This window comes from Balaenoptera borealis, assembly GCF_965194805.1.
Source record: "Balaenoptera borealis genome assembly, chromosome: 6".
In the NCBI taxonomy this organism is placed as follows: domain Eukaryota; kingdom Metazoa; phylum Chordata; class Mammalia; order Artiodactyla; family Balaenopteridae; genus Balaenoptera; species Balaenoptera borealis.
The window spans coordinates 48,669,087-48,686,467 of NC_138863.1; the positions used below are offsets into that span (position 1 = coordinate 48,669,087).

General features: G+C 40.5%; 2 protein-coding genes across 2 annotated transcripts in view; both read left to right on the forward strand.

Annotated features, from left to right (window-relative positions):
* LOC309631315 (uncharacterized protein) overlaps positions 1-17,381 on the forward strand; it is a 644,789-nt gene that overhangs the window by 318,402 nt on the left and 309,006 nt on the right. The gene's annotated exons all lie outside the window — the stretch shown is intronic.
* LOC309631325 (cyclin-Y-like protein 1) overlaps positions 6,402-17,381 on the forward strand; it is a 37,637-nt gene continuing 26,657 nt past the window's right edge. The window contains exons 1-2 of the mRNA XM_082397634.1: positions 6,402-6,864; positions 15,971-16,045. Coding sequence (XP_082253760.1) covers positions 6,639-6,864; positions 15,971-16,045 — 301 coding nt within the window. The 5' untranslated portion in view covers positions 6,402-6,638. The remainder of the gene's footprint in view (positions 6,865-15,970; positions 16,046-17,381) is intronic.

The window sequence follows — 17,381 nt, forward strand, 5'->3', positions numbered from 1 at the left end:
TCTATTTAGGTCTTCTGCCCATTTTTGGATTGGGGTGTTGGTTTCTTTAATATTGAGCTGCATGAGCTGTTTATATATTTTGGAGATTAATCCTTTGTCCGTTGATTCATTTGCAAATATTTTCTCCCATTCTGAGGGTTGTCTTTTCGTCTTGTTTATGGTTTCCTTTGCTGTGCAAAAGCTTTGAAGTTTCATTAGGTCCCACTTGTTTATTTTTATTTTTATTTCCGTTACTCTAGGAGGTGGATCAAAAAAGATCTTGCTGTGATTTATGTCAAAGAGTGTTCTTCCTATGTTTTCCTCTAAGAGTTTTATAGTGTCCAGTCTTATATTTAGGGCTCTAATCCATTTTGAGTTTATTTTTGTGTATGGTGTTAGGGAGTATTCTAATTTCATTCTTTTACATGTAGCTATCCAGTTTTCCCAGCACCACTTATTGAAGAGACTGTCTTTTCCCCATTGTATATCTTTGCCTCCTTTGTCATAGATTAGTTGACCATAGGTGTGTGGGTTAATCTCTGGGCTTTCTATCTTGTTCCATTGATCTATGTTTCTGTTTTTGTGCCAGTAGCATATTGTCTTGATTACTGTAGCTTTGTAGTATAGTCTGAAGTCAGGGAATCTGATTCCTCCAGCTCCATTTTTTTCCCTCAAGACTGCTTTGGCTATTCGGGGTCTTTTGTGTCTCCATACAAATTTTAAGATGATTTGTTCTAGCTCCGTAAAACATGCCATTGGTAATTTGATAGGGATTGCATTGAATCTGTAGATTGCTTTGGGTAGTATACTCATTTTCACAATGTTGATTCTTCCAATCCAAGAACATCGAATATCTCTCCATCTGTTGGTATCATCTTTAATTTCTTTCATCAGTGTCTTATAGTTTTCTGCATACAGGTCTTTTGTCTCCCTAGGTAGGTTTATTCCTAGGTATTTTATTCTTTTTGTTGCAATGGTAAATGGGAGTGTTTCCATAATTTCTATTTCAGATTTTTCATCATTAGTGTATAGGAATGCAATAGATTTCTGTGCATTAATTTTGTATCCTGCAACTTTACCATATTCATTAATTAGCTCTAGCAGTTTTCTGGTGGCAGTTTTAGGATTCTCTATGTATAGTATCATGTCATCTGCAAACAGTGACAGTTTTACTTCTTCTTTTCCAATTTGTATTCCTTTTATTTCTTTTTCTTCTCTGATTGCCGTGGCTAGGACTTCCAGAACTATGCTGAATAATAGTGGTGAGAGTGGACATCCTTGTCTCGTTCCTGATCTTAGAGGAAATGCTTTCAGTTTTTCACCATTGAGGATGATGTTTGCTGTGGGTTTGTCATATATGGCCTTTATTATGTTGAGGTAGGTTCCCTCTATGCCCACTTTCTGGAGAGTTTTTATCAGAAATGGGTGTTGAATTTTGTCAAAAGCTTTTTCTGCATCTATTGAGATGATCATATGGTTTTTATTCTTCAATTTGTTAATATGGTGTATCACATTGATTGATTTGCGTATATTGAAGAATCCTTGCATCCCTGGGATAAATCCCACTTGATCGTGGTGTATGATCCTTTTAATGTGTTGTTGGATTCTGTTTGCTAGTATTTTGTTGAGGATTTTTGCATCTATATTCATCAGTGATATTGGTCTGTAATTTTCTTTTTTTGTAGTGTCTTTGTCTGGTTTTGGTATCAGGGTGATGGTGGCCTCATAGAATGAGTTTGGGAGTGTTCCTTCCTCTGCAATTTTTTGGAAGAGTTTGAGAAGGATGGGTGTTAGCTCTTCTCTAAATGTTTGATAGAATTCACCTGTGAAGCCATCTGGTCCTGGACTTTTGTTTGTTGGACGATTTTTAATCACAGTTTCAATTTCATTACTTGTGATTGGTCTGTTCATATTTTCTGTTTCTTCCTGGTTCAGTCTTGGAAGGTTATACCTTTCTAAGAATTTGTCCATTTCTTCCAGGTTGTCCATTTTATTGGCATAAAGTTGCTTGTAGTAGTCTCTTAGGATGCTTTGTATTTCTGCAGTGTCTGTTGTAACTTCTCCTTTTTCATTTCTGATTTTATTGATTTGAGTCCTCTCCCTCTTTTTCTTGATGAGTCTGGCTAATGGCTTATCAATTTTGTTTATCTTCTCAAAGAACCAACTTTTAGTTTTATTGATCTTTGCTATTGTTTTCTTTGTTTCTATTTCATTTATTTCTGCTCTGATCTTTATGATTTCTTTCCTTCTGCTAACTTTGGGTTTTGGTTGTTCTTCTTTCTCTAGTTTCTTTAGGTGTAAGGTTAGATTGTTTACTTGAGATTTTTCTTGTTTCTTTAGGTAGGCTTGTATAGCTGTAAAATTCCCTCTTAGAACTGCTTTTGCTGCATCCCATAGGTTTTGGGTCGTCGTGTTTTCATTGTCATTTGTCTCTAGGTATGTTTTTTATTTCCTCTTTGATTTCTTCAGTGATCTCTTGGTTATTTAGTAACGTATTGTTTAGCCTCCTTGTGTTTGTGTTTATTACGTTTTTTCCCCTGTAATTCATTTCTAATCTCATAGCGTTGTGATCAGAAAAGATGCTTGATATGATTTCAATTTTCTTAAATTTACTGAGGCTTGATTTGTGACCCAAGATGTGATCTATCCTGGAGAATGTTCCGTGCGCACTTGAGAAGAACGTGTAATCTGCTGTTTTTGGATGGAATGTCCTATATGTATCAATTAAATCTATCTGGTCTATTGTGTCATTTAAAGCTTCTGTTTCCTTATTTATTTTCATTTTGGATGATCTGTCCATTGGTGTAAGTGAGGTGTTAAAGTCCCCCACTATGATTGTGTTACTGTCGATTTCCTCTTTTAGAGCTGTTAGCAGTTGCCTTATGTATTGAGGTGCTCCTATGTTGGGTGCATATATATTTATAATTGTTATATCTTCTTCTTGGATTGATCCCTGGATCATTATGTAGTGTCCTTCCTTGTCTCTTGTAACATTCTTTATTTTAAAGTCTATTTTATCTGATATGAGTATAGCTACTCCAGCTTTCTTTTGATTTCCATTTGCATGGAATATCTTTTTCCATCCCCTCACTTTCAGTCTGTATGTGTCCCTAGGTCTAAAGTGGGTCTCTTGTAGACAGCATATATATGGGTCTTGTTTTTGTATCCATTCAGCCAGTCTATGTCTTTTGGTTGGGGCATTTAATCCATTCACGTTTAAGGTAATTATCGATATGGATGTTCCTATGACCATTTTCTTAATTGTTTTGGGTTTGTTTTTGTAGGTCCTTTTCTTCTCTTGTGTTTCCCACTTAGAGAAGTTCCTTTAGCATTTGTTGTAGAGCTGGTTTGGTGGTGCTGAATTCTCTTAGCTTTTGCTTGTCTCTAAAGCTTTTGATTTCTCCATCAAATCTAAATGAGATCCTTGCCGGGTAGAGTAATCTTGGTTGTAGGTTCTTCCCTTTCATCACTTTAAGTATATCATGCCACTCCCTTCTGGCTTGCAGAGTTTCTGCTGAGAAATCAGCTGTTAACCTTATGGGAGTTCCCTTGTATGTTATGTGTCGTTTTTCCCTCGCTGCTTTCAATAATTTTTCTTTGTCTTTAATTTTTGCCATTTTGATTACTATGTGTCTCGGCATGTTTCTCCTTGGGTTTATCCTGTATGGGACTCTCTGCGCTTCCTGGACTTGGGTGGCTATTTCCTTTCCCATGTTAGGGAAGTTTTCGACTATAATCTCTTCAAATATTTTCTCTGGTCCTTTCTCTCTCTCTTCTCCTTCTGGGACCCCTATAATGCGAATGTTGTTGCGTTTAATGTTGTCCCAGAGGTCTCTTAGGCTGTCTTCATTTCTTTTCATTCTTTCTTCTTTAGTCTGTTCCGCAGCAGTGAATTCCACCATTCTGTCTTCCAGGTCACTTATCCGTTCTTCTGCCTCAGTTATTCTGCTATTGATTCCTTCTAGTGTAGTTTTCATTTCAGTTATTGTATTGGTCATCTCTGTTTGTTTGTTCTTTAATTCTTCTAGGTCTTTGTTAATCATTTCTTGCATCTTCTCCATCTTTGCCTCCATTCTTATTCCGAGGTCCTGGATCATCTTCACTCTCATTATTCTGAATTCTTTCTCTGGAAGGTTGCCTATCTCCACTTCATTTAGTTGTTTTTCTGGGGTTTTTTCTTGTTCCTTCATCTGGTACATAGCCCTCTGCCTTTTCATCTTGTCTATCTTTCTGTAACTGTGGTTTTTGGTCCACAGGCTGCAGGATTGTAGTTTTTCTTGCTTCTGCTGTCTGCCCTCTGGTGGTTGAGGCTATCTAAGAGGCTTGATGGGAGGCTCTGGTGGTGGGTAGAGCTCTCATTTACCAGTTTTATTTTACATAGGATGCCTCATTTACTAAAACCATAGATTCCAAGTTGCTCCATGAAAAATGTGATATTCTTAGCTGTCAACATTAGGGAATTTCCCCAATCACATTTTTAAATTGAGTTAATGTGTTATTTTTGAAAACATAAGTTGGGATATCACAAAATGGACTTAGCCTGCAGAGGCTTACTTTCAACCAGAGAGCTCCATTTCCATGTTCCGCTTAACAGAACCCAAAATGATCTTCCTTCCCAAACCTCTTCCTTTTCCTGCACTATCTAAGAAAAAGTAACCACACTCTACATAGTTCCCTAAGCCAGAACCCTAGCAGCCATTTTTGCTTCTCTTTTCCCCTTCCCGCTCCATATCTAGTCACTGAGCACTTCTATTCTACCTCCCAAATGACCTCAGATCCTTTCCCTCCACTCCAATCTCTGCCACTGCCTTTAGTTTGAACCCTCACTCCTCGCTTAGATGAATATAAAGTCTCTTAATGGGTTTTGTTGCTTCCATCAGTCCTACTTATTCTCAAGCGTGACCTCACTACAAACCACCTGATAGTGACTCCTTAACTTCACAACATTCAATGGCTCTCATGTTTCTGGGAAGAAAACCAAGCTCTTTACCCCAGCATCTACTTGGGGTTAATAGACCTAGGTTTGAATTTCAGGTTTCAGTACTTTGCAGCAGTGTGACCTCAGACTATTGGGCTCTCTAAGCCTTTGTTTTCTCACCGTGCCTGAAGTCACTGAGGGCAGGACTATTTTTCACACACGGGTGCCTGGCATGTAGGAGGGACTAATCAATGTTGAATGAAGGGCAAGTATTTTAAAATCCACATCAAAAAATTGTTCCTCCTTAAAAAAAGAAAATCCTGATACACTATGCCACTTCCAACCAAATTTGACTTCTACCTTTATTTTCTGATGATCACAATAAGGTGCCTTTGGGGATCCACACAATCAGGGATCAAATCCTGGCCACACCCCTGAGCAATCATGTGACCTTGGGAACGTTACTTAGCTTCTGTAAAATCTGTAAAATGAAGGTTTCTGAGGATTTTGTTCCCGAGGGTTAAATGAGTACCTCACTTGGAACGGGGGCGGGCGCATAGTGTTTGCCAAATGTTAACTATCGTTATCATCTTCATCAAATCAAGACCGTGGTACTTCACTTTGTGACTCTCAAGTTTGTATGAGAAAATCGTACTTTATGCGTTGTTGTTGGCTAAAGTAGGGAAACCTGGAAACTCCTGCCGTGGAAGAGAGAAACAGGCGAGAAAAGCGAGTTGCTGAATCCCAGCGCCTCAGAGGTGGGAGGGAGGAGTTCGGTACCTAATTTACTGATGAGGAAGTGGAGGGGTGACGTGTCCTCGAGTCTCATTCAAGACACAGCCACAGCTCTTTATTGAGAGTAGGACCAGGGCCCCGGGGGTTGCTATGGTTAAACTGTAGGCGGAAACTAACACTCTTTGGAAGGCAAGACAGGAGGAGCATTCAGTTATAAAAAACGGTCAAAACTTGGGGTGAAACTAAGTTCGTTGAGCAATACATCAAATGAGTCAACTGTCGACCCGGTGAAACCGAGTTGCTAACTGAACTGGCATTTTACGAACAGGGGCTTTCTACAGAGCCCACTGACTCAGGACGGCTTCCATTAACAAACTCCCGCGGCGCTTCCCGCAGGACCGGAAAGCTCGGAGCGCGAGAGATGAATGGAAACCAGAGTCCTGGGCGCGCCGCTCGGGGGGCGGGGCAGCTGCGGGCGGGGGCGGGGCATTGTGAGTTACATGCCTGCGCTCTGAGGGCGCGTGGAGGGAACTCTGGTCGTGATTGGTCCGTCGTAACCAGGTGACGGAAGGACACATTCCGGTAGGCAAGGGCCGGCCGGGCTAGCTACTTTCAGTCAGGAGGCGGCGGCGGAAGGAGGAGGAGGTCCGGCTGCGCTCTCTCCCTGCAGTGGCTGCGCGTCTCAGCGCTTCTCTGGTTCCCACCCCTTTTAACTAAGCCGGTCTGGTCACCGCCCTCACAGACTAGTTGGTTCCGGGGAGGCGGCGGCGGCGGCGGCGGCTGGGGTGCGGCCGGGGCCGGGCCCCTGCCCGGGGCCCGGCGGCTGGGCGGACAGGAGAGCGGCGGGCGAAGTCGCGTCTGCATGTGCGGCACAGCCCCGGCATAGCCCGGGGCTGCCAGTGCCCGCCGCGCCATTGTTGGGGGAGGGGGCGGCTTCTGAGCTCGGCGGAGTCGGGGGACGAGCGGAGGCGGCGGCGGCGGCAGCGGCGAGGAGTGAAGGCGCCCCATGGGGAACTCGCTGTCTTGTTGCCTGTCCCGCAATGCCTGCCCCAAGTTGGGCCGGCGCAGGGGGTCAGCGGAGCCGGACTGCGAGTCTGAGGTCTACAAGGCGGCGGCCGGGAACGCGGTGGCAGTAGCTCCGGCGGCGGCTACCGTGGAACCCGCCGAGTTGGATTTCGCAGGTGGCGAAGGCCACCACCTGCAGCACATCAGCGACCGGGAGATGCCTGAAGGTAAGAAGCGGCGGGCGCGCCTCGCCCCTCGCGGGGTCGGCGCCGTCTGCTCTCGGGCTTACCTCTGGCCTCCGCCGCCCCCAGGGTCCCCCGGGAGGGAGACGCCGCCTAGGGCTCCTTCTTGCCCGGAGTTGGCTCTCCCAGGGCTGGGCACCGGGGACGAAGGCTGGCTCTGCTTGGCGTCCCCACCCCTTATTCTTTACCAGTCGCGTCCGGCCAGTCTCCTTCCCTCTTCCCTACCCGAATGCCCAATTCTTTCCCCCGTTCCCATTTCCCAGCCCGGCCTGAGACCCTCCAATCCGCGGCCCTTCCTGTTCGTGGTTCTATTTAACATCTCGTGGGACTTAGCAGAGACTTTCTGGTGTATTCTCTCTTTTCTTAATGAAAACTTAAATACTCTAACTTCGGCGTATCCATCCCGTCTCCCTATCCAGATGGTACCTAAGCGAAGGAACTAGGTAAGGGCCTGATGATAGACTTCTATTCGTTAAGGTAGTTGATACTCGAGACAATTAAGACAAACATTAGAGGATTTGTCATTTAAATTCAAAATAGAGATGGACAGAGTCAGTGTGGTGTTCTTAACTAAAATTCTTTGGATTTTAATGTTTTCAGTCGCCCTGATAGAAGCTACTTTATCCCTTCTAACTGTAATTTGAACACGATAGGAAAGAAAATGGTGGGAGAGGGGCTTAAAAGAACTGTGAAAGGTGTGAAACGTTACTGCCACGGCTGCAGAGAATAGTTGTTGGGTTTTTTTTCTTTACCAAAGGAGACCCCATGGAGTTCTGATTACTTTTAAATTCCCACTTTGACACAAGTATGTCTTCAGCTGCACAGCCTTAACCGACTTCTTTTGCACGTTGCCTGTTCTAAGGGAGGGGTGAGGTGGTTCCTGAGACTGCTGGACAGAAGTTTCAAAGGAGAAAAAACAAATTCAGATTGTAATTTGTAATATAAAGGTTTGGGAGTTAACATACCACATCCATCCTGCAGAAAAATGTCTCCATGGCTCCCTCCTCCACCCCCCCTCCCCCCCCAGTAGAATACTATTTAACTTTAAGAATGTTCAGGTAAAAGTTCTGAAGACTAAGCGGCTGGGGGTGGGTGTTGTCGGGGAGGAGAGGAGAGAGAGAAGAGAGGAAATGTTTGATTTTTGCCTCTAGAATTTTGGAAAGGGATGGCTCTAGGTTAAAAAAAAAAATTTCTGGGTAGCATAGTGGCACTTTAATAAAGACTGTTCTTTGAAGTATAAAACATTGTATCATAAAGATGTTAAAGCCCCACTGGCCCATTTGTTTCATTGAAATGCCAGAGATTATTTCATTATTTCATAGACGAAATGTCTTACAGCTCTTCTATTTAAATTTTAGTTGGGTTTATTTAATTTCTGTAAAAGTTAGAATAATTAAGCCTGTGGATTCACCCTTATGATGGACGTGGCTTTGTAAGTGGAAAGTACTCCCTTTTCAGAATAGTTAGATATTGTGAAAGAATGAACAAATTATGTGAATTAATTGTAGCTTTAAACACAAAGCATGTAAGTACTTGTGAAAACTGCTCTGCTTGTTGCTATAAGGTAAGCCTCTAAATGATTTTTAAAAACAGTTAGTAGTTGGCTAGTGTAGGATGAGAGACGAAAATTGGACCTTTATAGAATTCTTTTAAGATTTACAATGCATTTTCTTGTGTATTTCACTTGGCCCTTCCATCTACAAATAAGGCCCGTATATGTTCTCCCTCTGTTGCCGATGAAGAAGCCAAGACTTAGAGATCTGAAATGACTGTGTAACACAGCTACTGAACAAAAGAGACAGACTTGGGAGGTGGTAGATATGCCAAATTCAGTTCTTGGGATGCTTAAGAAACTGTTTAGAGTGCACCTTATATTTTATAATTTATCCATAAGTTAGGCCTATCTCAGCATACTCCAGTTTTGATTATTGCCATTCCAGTTGATTGTACACAACTCAGAAGCAACATTTACCTCTCCATTCTCTGTCTGTACATACATTGCAATGGATATGAATAAAAGTAGAAGTCATGAAATAGCCTAAATTTATCAGTCAGGTAAACACGTTGATATAATTTAAAGAGTTTGTTCTGGTGAAATCCAATTGAAGCCGAGAATGCCCTGCACAGAGGGACACTAGGGGAAGCTGGTAAGCGGGCAGGTGAGGTACTAAGCATTTAGCATACGACTATGTATGCTAAGGAAGGAGTGCTAAATCAGGAACTGGAAAAATAGAGTTCATGAGTACAGGATTTACCTTTTTATGTTTAACATGATTGTTAAAATTTCATTTCAATTTGTCTTTTTTGGGGGGGCATTCAATAAAGTGATAAGAGAAACCTCAATTTCAGCATTTGCCTATTAATGAAGTTTCCATAGAAACAAGGTCAGAACACCAAATATAAAGCACAGGCACATTGGAAGTTTGCTCTTTATGTCTTTATTTCAGACAATTTTGTATCAGTTTCCCTGGAAACTGAGAAATACCTACTCAGATATAAAACATTTGGGCTTTTCTACAGTGAAGAATTATTTGGTTACTTAGAGAAAATCGTACATAAATGATGCTCTGTCTTGTTCTTCAGAAACATTGGAGAAGAACATGATTTCTTCAAGCCATCTCAAAAAAGTAACTCCTAAGAACGTAGTATAGATTTCAGATAGACTCAAAAGAATTTTTTACTACTTTGTCTTTAACAGTATATCTAATATAACTGATGGTAGTGTCATAATAGAAAATAAGATGCTACGGTCCTATTATCTGATTTTATTTTTATTCATCAACTTTTCCTACAGCCTTTATGTTCTGACCTTAGGAGCTTTGCTAATTTTCTGGTGAAAGGTGCTCTCTCAAGTGACCCCTACCTCCCATCCCCCTGAAGAGTGGGTAGGGAAGGAATTGGCAATATGATGTGGAAAAACCTCTGAGCAACAGATCTTTCCTTTTTTTGGTGACAGTATTAATAAACATTTGATGTAAAAGATTTAGAAAACACAGAAAAGTCCTTCACTCACACTCAGAATATCCAGAATTTTTATGAATATTTTGGTGTTGATTCTTCCTGAACCTTTTGTATGCATATAAACATAACATTGTGTTTATTTTACAAAGATGGGATTGTTCTTTATGTGCCACTTTGTAACTTTTTGTTATAAAGAAAAGTAACGACATGAAGCTCCGGGAACCGTGCTGGCACCTAGAGAGTGCTCCAGGGTGACGTCTTTCCATGCAACTGCGCATGGCTCTACAGCCTGCCTTTTACCAACTGTTTACTGTGCCATCGAATGGTTGGAGCATAATTCATTTACCCAGCCTTTATGGTTGAGCATCTTTTATAATCCCATTATAATGCTTTATTCAGGGGACACAGGTAAAAACTGATGCATTGTATTGATACTTCCCTATAGCATTCTGATTGTACACTTTGTCTTACGACTTCATTAAATTCATAGGGTGAGTCATTTTGTAGTAAAGGTATTTTAACATTAAATGTTCTTTTCCCAAATTAAAGTTACCATTGATTTTTCACTGAACATTAGATTTCCTCTTTTAGGTTTTCGTGGTTCTTGGTAACCTGTCTTGTGTCTTTGATTCTGAGTAACTAAACTACTACTCTAAGAGATCTGAAATTAACTCTGGTCTTAGGTGACAGACACATCAAAAGACAGCATTAGAAGAAATCTTAGATGATGTGGGAAAACTGGGAGAAACTTAACTGGTTTTGGGTACACTGAAACATGATTATTAGGCACCATTCCAGAGGCAGGACAAACAGTGGTTAGACAAGACAAAACCCGTAGCCTAACTCAGGTCCTTACTTTCTAGAGGTGCCTGGGGGCTGACGACACAAGAATAACATCAGGTAGTGAGAACACTAAGAAAGAAAATGAAGGTAATGGGCTGGGGAGGAGGACAGTTTTACAAGGGGTGGTTAAAGACAGCTTCTCTCCTTAAGCGACCCATGAGCAGTCCTAAGAGAGCCACGTGAGGCTGTGGGAGAAGAGGCTTCTGTGCAGTTCCTAAGAAGCGAATATGCTTGATGCGTGCCAAGGACAGAAAGATGGGTGGCTGCAGCTGAGTGAATGAATGCCAGGAGGAATATGGGGGATTAAGACCTTGTATGCCTAGTGGGCCTTGACACAAAAATATGAATTTTAGTCTAATTGTAATGGGAAACCATTGAAGGATTATATGCAGGGGAATGATGTTAATTCTTAGAAAAAGGGAAGGGGGGTAGAGAGGGTGGAGGGAGATCAGACCAGCTACTGTGTGAGAATAGACTGTAAGGGTGGAAGGAAGCAGAGAGGGAGACCAGTTAGGAGGCTGGTGCGGTAGCTCAGGTGAGAGCCAACAGTGGCTTGAACAAAAAAGCGATATTAATAAGGGTCTAAAATAGGCTGTAGTATATAGATTGCTCTTGCATTTCATTTGATTCTCACCATGTTCTGAGTTAGGTAGTGTAGGAATTCTTCTCTTAGGTATAAATTGAGTTGTCCAAGGTTTTAAAAATGAGTATTGATAGAGAGTAGGACTGTAAATTCCAAATGCATGGCATATAGGAACAGAATTTATTGTTGACATTATGTGAGCTTCTTTGGAATACTACCTTTTTTCTCACCCTTTTTTGTTGTTGTTGGTTTAGTGTATTAAAGTAATAAAACTTAAGAGTTAAAACAGTAACACTGCGTAATGTGAAATGAAATGAAGGTAACTTGCAACCCACAAAGGTTCTTAAAAGTCCAAGAAACTGAGTAGAGTACTCTTTAGAAATATATAAAGCCAGGTGTACTTACCTATGTGTCACCTCTCAGTCATGATCACTGTAACACTGATTGAGGATTAAAATAAGGCAAAACTGAGAACCAGGGTAGAGGCAGGTACAGAAGCAGTTGGAAACCAGAGCTGGGAAGTTGGGAAGCCAGGATGGTCAGAAGCTAGGGAAGCAAGGTCAAGGCGTGGGTGAGCCGTAGCCTGGCAGGTGCAGGAGCCTGCTGTGTCCCCGCTGGTGAGGCAGCCCAGCTCAGGGCCGGCTGGCAGGAACTCCCTGACTGCGGTGGCAAGTGTGGACTCAGAGAGATGAAGTCATCAGTTTCCATGGTAATTGTAAGGGTTGTAATGTTTGTCTTATGAGCCATAAAACTAATACACTGTACAGTACAGGGATGCTAGGGCAGTTCAGTAAATGCAGTGGTTACCGTTAAGTAAACTGGTGCTCAGCAGTTGGCCCAGAAACTGCTGACATCTCCTGTTTATTTGGAATATGTTGAAATCAATATGTTGATATTAATCGCTTTCTGAAATATACTGCTTCTGTCAGATGCTTTCTTGGTCACTTCCCTCTCCCTCTAATATTTTAACAAGGAAAAATCATTTATCGACAGTTTGATAGCATAGTTTTAACACTTTTAGCCTTCAGTAATGCATTTCATTTGTTCTAAGTTGCCTATGTTTTCACACTTCTAACAACTGCAATCGAGATGGATCTTAACAACTGGTAGAATCTTAGATTGGAGGAAAAACAGTATTCAGTGTCGGTGGTGTTTTACAGGTTTCCTCTGAGGAATGTTTACATTAAGACCGAGTTGAATTTTTTTTTTAATCATACTTTTTCTACATCGACCTATCGTGCTGTCAAATAAGTTGCAATTTAAATTGATAATACAAAAATGATGGGTCTTAAAATACAGTTTTAATCATAACCCCTAATCATGAGCTCAAGAATATTTCTCCTGGGTAAAACATTCTTAGAGGTTTCTAAAGAAATAACTTTCGGAAGAATCCATGTAATTTCCTGAATGCACAGTAATTTCCTGAAGTCTCTAAATTACTGTGTGTGCATGTGGTGGGGAGAGGGATGAGAGGGATGGTGGGTGGTAAAGCTTTGCTTAATAGTTGGCAGTCTTACCTTTGTGATAGTGAAGAGTGTGGTAGGTTTTATCATAGTCTCCTTAGGCTCTTGGGAAGATAGTTAATGGGAAGTGCAGAAATATTGTGTGTATGTATGAGTTTACTGTCTAATGGCTCACATGTCCATTCTATAAGATAGTGATGTGGTATTTTTCATTAGCAAAAAGTGCAAGTTATATAGAAAATTGTTAGTTATATAGGCTATAAACAAAAGATTAATATTTTCTGAAAACCTCATGCAAACTGACAGCAGTAGGGCCCTGGTGTTTACAGTACATTCAAATGATAGGCCAACTCACCAAAGTGGAAATAACACTGATAACTGTGGGAAAATGGTCAAACTGTGTAATCAAAAGAAATACAAATTAGATCTACAGTGAGGTTCCTCATTCATATCAGTAGGAATTTTTTTTTTTTTTTCAAGTATCCAAAGCAAGGGTAGGAACTCAAAATGTCATGATTGGTAGCATTATACCCTAATGTGCCCCCCACCTTCTTTAGGAAGCAATTTAGCATTGTACATGGAGCCGTGAAAGTGATCTAACCTTTTGGCTTAGTCATTCCACTTCCGAAGATCTTTGCTAAGGAGATAAGACCATTATTTTAAAAAACTATGTACATGAAGATTTTCCTCATAATATTTTAAGAATAGAACTTTGTAAGCACCAATCCCCAGCAATAGGGGATTGGCTAAGTCCAGTATAGGAATAACACTTGATGGGCCAGTGTGTATTCATTAGACAATAAATATGCAACAGTGGGGTGGAGAGCGCTTGTTAGTAACAAGAAGACATAAATTGTACACTAATTAGAGCTTTTTTTAATGTATAAGAAAAGCAACTAAAAGTAACGGTTGTGAATCATTGTGTGTTAATGATTGTGAATGGTTGTGTGTAATTTTTAAACAGAGCATCGTTTTGTCTCATGCAGATTTTTGTTCATGATATTTGTTAAAGGAATGAGCAAGTGACTTTTACCTTTCCCCACCTTTAGTGTGATCATCAGTACTGCTGATTAACCAGGTCTCCTTCAGTTGCAAGTTAAAAGAACATCACAGAGTTAAGCACTACTTGACCCAGGAGTTAAATGATCTCCTCAGTTCTGCTCTCCTCTGTTGATGTCTCCTGAAAAGCCTTTCCCCTCATGATAGCAAGGGGAGTGTCCAGCAGCTCAAGACTAGCTAAGGATCCTAGAGTACAGTTCTGCCTTTCTCTTTTCTTGGGAAGTCCCAGGACAGCTGTGATTGATTGGCCGGTCCTGGGTCCTGTGCCTACCTTTGAACCCCCTAGGATAGAGTAGGGAGAGTGCCAGCTTTTTTCTGGTCACTTGGGCTAAGTTTACTTTTTTTTTTTTGCATGTTGTCATTTCTTTAATCCCAGCCTTCTTGATTTTTGTATTTAGATCTGTAGTAGCACATCTTGGTTTGGCGGGTGTGTGTGTGTGTGTGTGTGTGTGTGTGTGTTAAAGCTTGCTTCTCTTTGATTCTGGCACTTAATTTTCCTGGATTTCCATTGAAAATTGTTAAGTTTTACCATGCCATAGACACTGATAAATAATACAGCTACTTTGCAAACATTTCTGCTTATTTTTTAGATTCAAATGTAGTCTATTTACTTTCTTTTTGGTATAGGTAAGTAGTCATGAATTCTTTCGGAAGCTATAGGTTAGAGGCAGCTGTGAAAGTCTCTGCCTGCCATTTTGTGTACAGCTGAAATAATTTATTTTCCCATTGTCTTAGTTTTTCAAATATGTAGGAGAAAAAAACTTTAAAATAATTATATGGGTCTTTTACATAAAAATGTTGAATAGAATATTTTCTCCAAAAGCAGCTTGATAAACTTCAAATTCAGTGAAGGAATTTTCATGAAGAACAAAGCAGTTGGTTTAGCTCTGTAAATTACTAGTGCTGGCAATGACATTAAAATGGATGGCTCAGATTCCTGTTAAAACGGGAAGTCCCAAATTACTGTTCGTGCAAAATTCTTTCTGGGTGGGAAAAGGGGATTCTAGGTAGATACATTTGTGGAATGCTGGGTTAGACAGAATTCACTACTAGACTAATTCGTTTTTAATATATCAATGTGTGTATTCTTTGGATTCTCTAAGAGGCAGGGATATATTTGTATTTCACTTTGACCATCAAAGCCATCTTTCAAAAACAGATCAGTTATTATGTGGTTTGGGAAATAATTGCCTTAACCATTACTCTTTATCTGAATCTTGGTCCAGTTTCTTAAAAGATTGGTTAAATGGTTTGAGATGGACTTTGCTGAGGAAGTGTCATAGGGCTTTTATGTTTGTTTGTTTGTTTTAAACAACAACCTTACTATCCTGTGTGGTAGCTTGTGCTTGTTTTGTATTTCTGCCTAAATAGAAGACGCTATCCCACCTTGGTGCAAGGTGGGCTACAGGCAGACCCACCTTTTCGTGTAGGTATGGCCAAAATTTTTTTCTAGTAGCCCTATGATCTGCTCCAGAAAGTACTCTTATTGAAGCCCCAAATTAATCATGCAGCGTGGAATGAAGAAGAAGTGAGTTTAGCTTTGGAAATAGAGGGCAAAGTTAAAAATCACTATCATGGAAGTGTTCCTCTAGATTAGAACATTGAACTTTTATGTAGTCCTCTTAAATCTGCCATGATGAATAGCCCCCAGATAAACCACAGCCAATTAAATGAGTTCATTTGTTGAATGGAGTTAGAATTAGCCATTTGATTGTCTGAAGAACATTTGCCAAAAGCAACTCACTTCGTTTTGGCATATTTGATATATTGAGCTGGTATCTGACAGTAGTTGGCCACAGCATAACTTGCTTCTTGAGACTGTTCCTGGAATGTGCTAGTAATATCAGCTTTAAAAGAGGGTGACTGAATTTTTAATTGATAAATAGGAGGGGAGTCACATATATGATTCATCTAAAAATGGCATAGATTATTTAGGTGCAAGTTAAAGAAGTCTAAGACATAGCCATGGTTTTATTCCACATGTATGGAGAGTTTCTACAATTTTGCTGTTTCCCAATAGAATTTTTATATTGTGCCTTTACTAAAATTGCCTTTTTGTCATTACTAAAAGCTCTTCTCAAGACTATTAAAAGTGGTTTCAATCAATGTGTAGCTATCTTTAAAATCATGTATTTTTCTACTCAACTAAATCACCACACCTTTTTCTCTTCTTCCTATACAGACTTAGCTTTGGAACCAAACCCTTCTGACCACCCAAGGGCAAGCACAGTTTTTCTGAGCAAACCTCAAACAGATGGTAAGGCAATGCTTTTTTTTCCCTGAGAAAAAGAGTGAAAACTGTTTTTGTTTTGTGTATTATAGGAGGTATTTAGAAAAACTCTTACAGTGGTTTAAATGTTTCACTTTTTTTATGTATTCACTTGTCTTATTTTAATATGTTGATGATACAGTTTCCTTTAGTTGTCAGTGTTTTAGGGAGGAGAACACTTAGACTATCTGTTTATACATTTTGCCACCTCTTTATCAACATAGTCAACTGGCCACATGATTTAGATGTGGTCTATTTCTCCATGCTACTTTGTCCTTTTCCCCTTGCTCCGAAGAGCACATATGTTAAAGACAAATGATAGGGTTTAGGTCACAGTTAGGTTTTCATTTGATCAAATCAGAAAAATCAGTTGTTATATATGGGAATTGAGCCTTGTGATTTTGGCCCTGTTTTACACAGTGTTCAACCAGACGAGCCTATCTCACATCCAGATTTATGCTACTCAGAACTTTTAAGCTATTCAAAACTTTCTCATCCTAATGTAGTGCTGTGCCAGGGTAATAAGAGCAACATGCCATATGGGGTTTTCCAGAAGATTATCCTCAGCATGTGAAACTCATATAAATTTCCTGTGTCCTCCTTGTTTTAAGAGGAGAATCAGAACCGTAGAATTTTTTGCACTCCTGCTTGCCTGCTTGTCTTCCTTAATGTTATGTTAAATCCTAGTTTATTTGCTAAAAAGCCATACGTGACCAAGTTTTTCAGTTGATTACGAGAGCAGGAATACAAGAAGTGAACATTCCATAATATTTAAAGTGAAGCAGCACAATAAAAAACGGAGGTTTGGTTTTTTGTTGTTGTTGTTTTGCTTTTTGTTTTTTTCCGTTAGATCACTGGTTTTTATAAAAGGATATAACTCAGGAACAGCCAGATGGAAGAGATGCATAGGGCCAGGCATGGGGACAGGGCACAGAGCTTTGATGCCCTCTGCAAGGGTACTACGTGTTCACCAACCTGGAAGCTCCTGGGGTTTCTAACTTGCATTTTTCTAGTGTGTGTACTTGAGCCACTCATTTCTGGTTAGGATTGCTCTATTTCTCAGTTTCTTCCAGAGCCATGAGCTGCTCACATGTAGAGGGGCTCTGGAGACAGTAAAAGAAAAGCTGTCCCATGCCTGTCTCTCTCTTCAGCCTTAAGGAATCCGTGCCTGTGATGCCCGTCTGGAGTTAAAGGAGGCAATGTGAGCAAGAGTGTGGCCTAAGACCCTCTTCAGGCTTTTATTCTTCTGGCCTTTGTTGGAGCAAAACAGTTTTGTGTGCTGTAGATATGTTCATTTAGGTCAGCACACTCATTTTAAAATTTA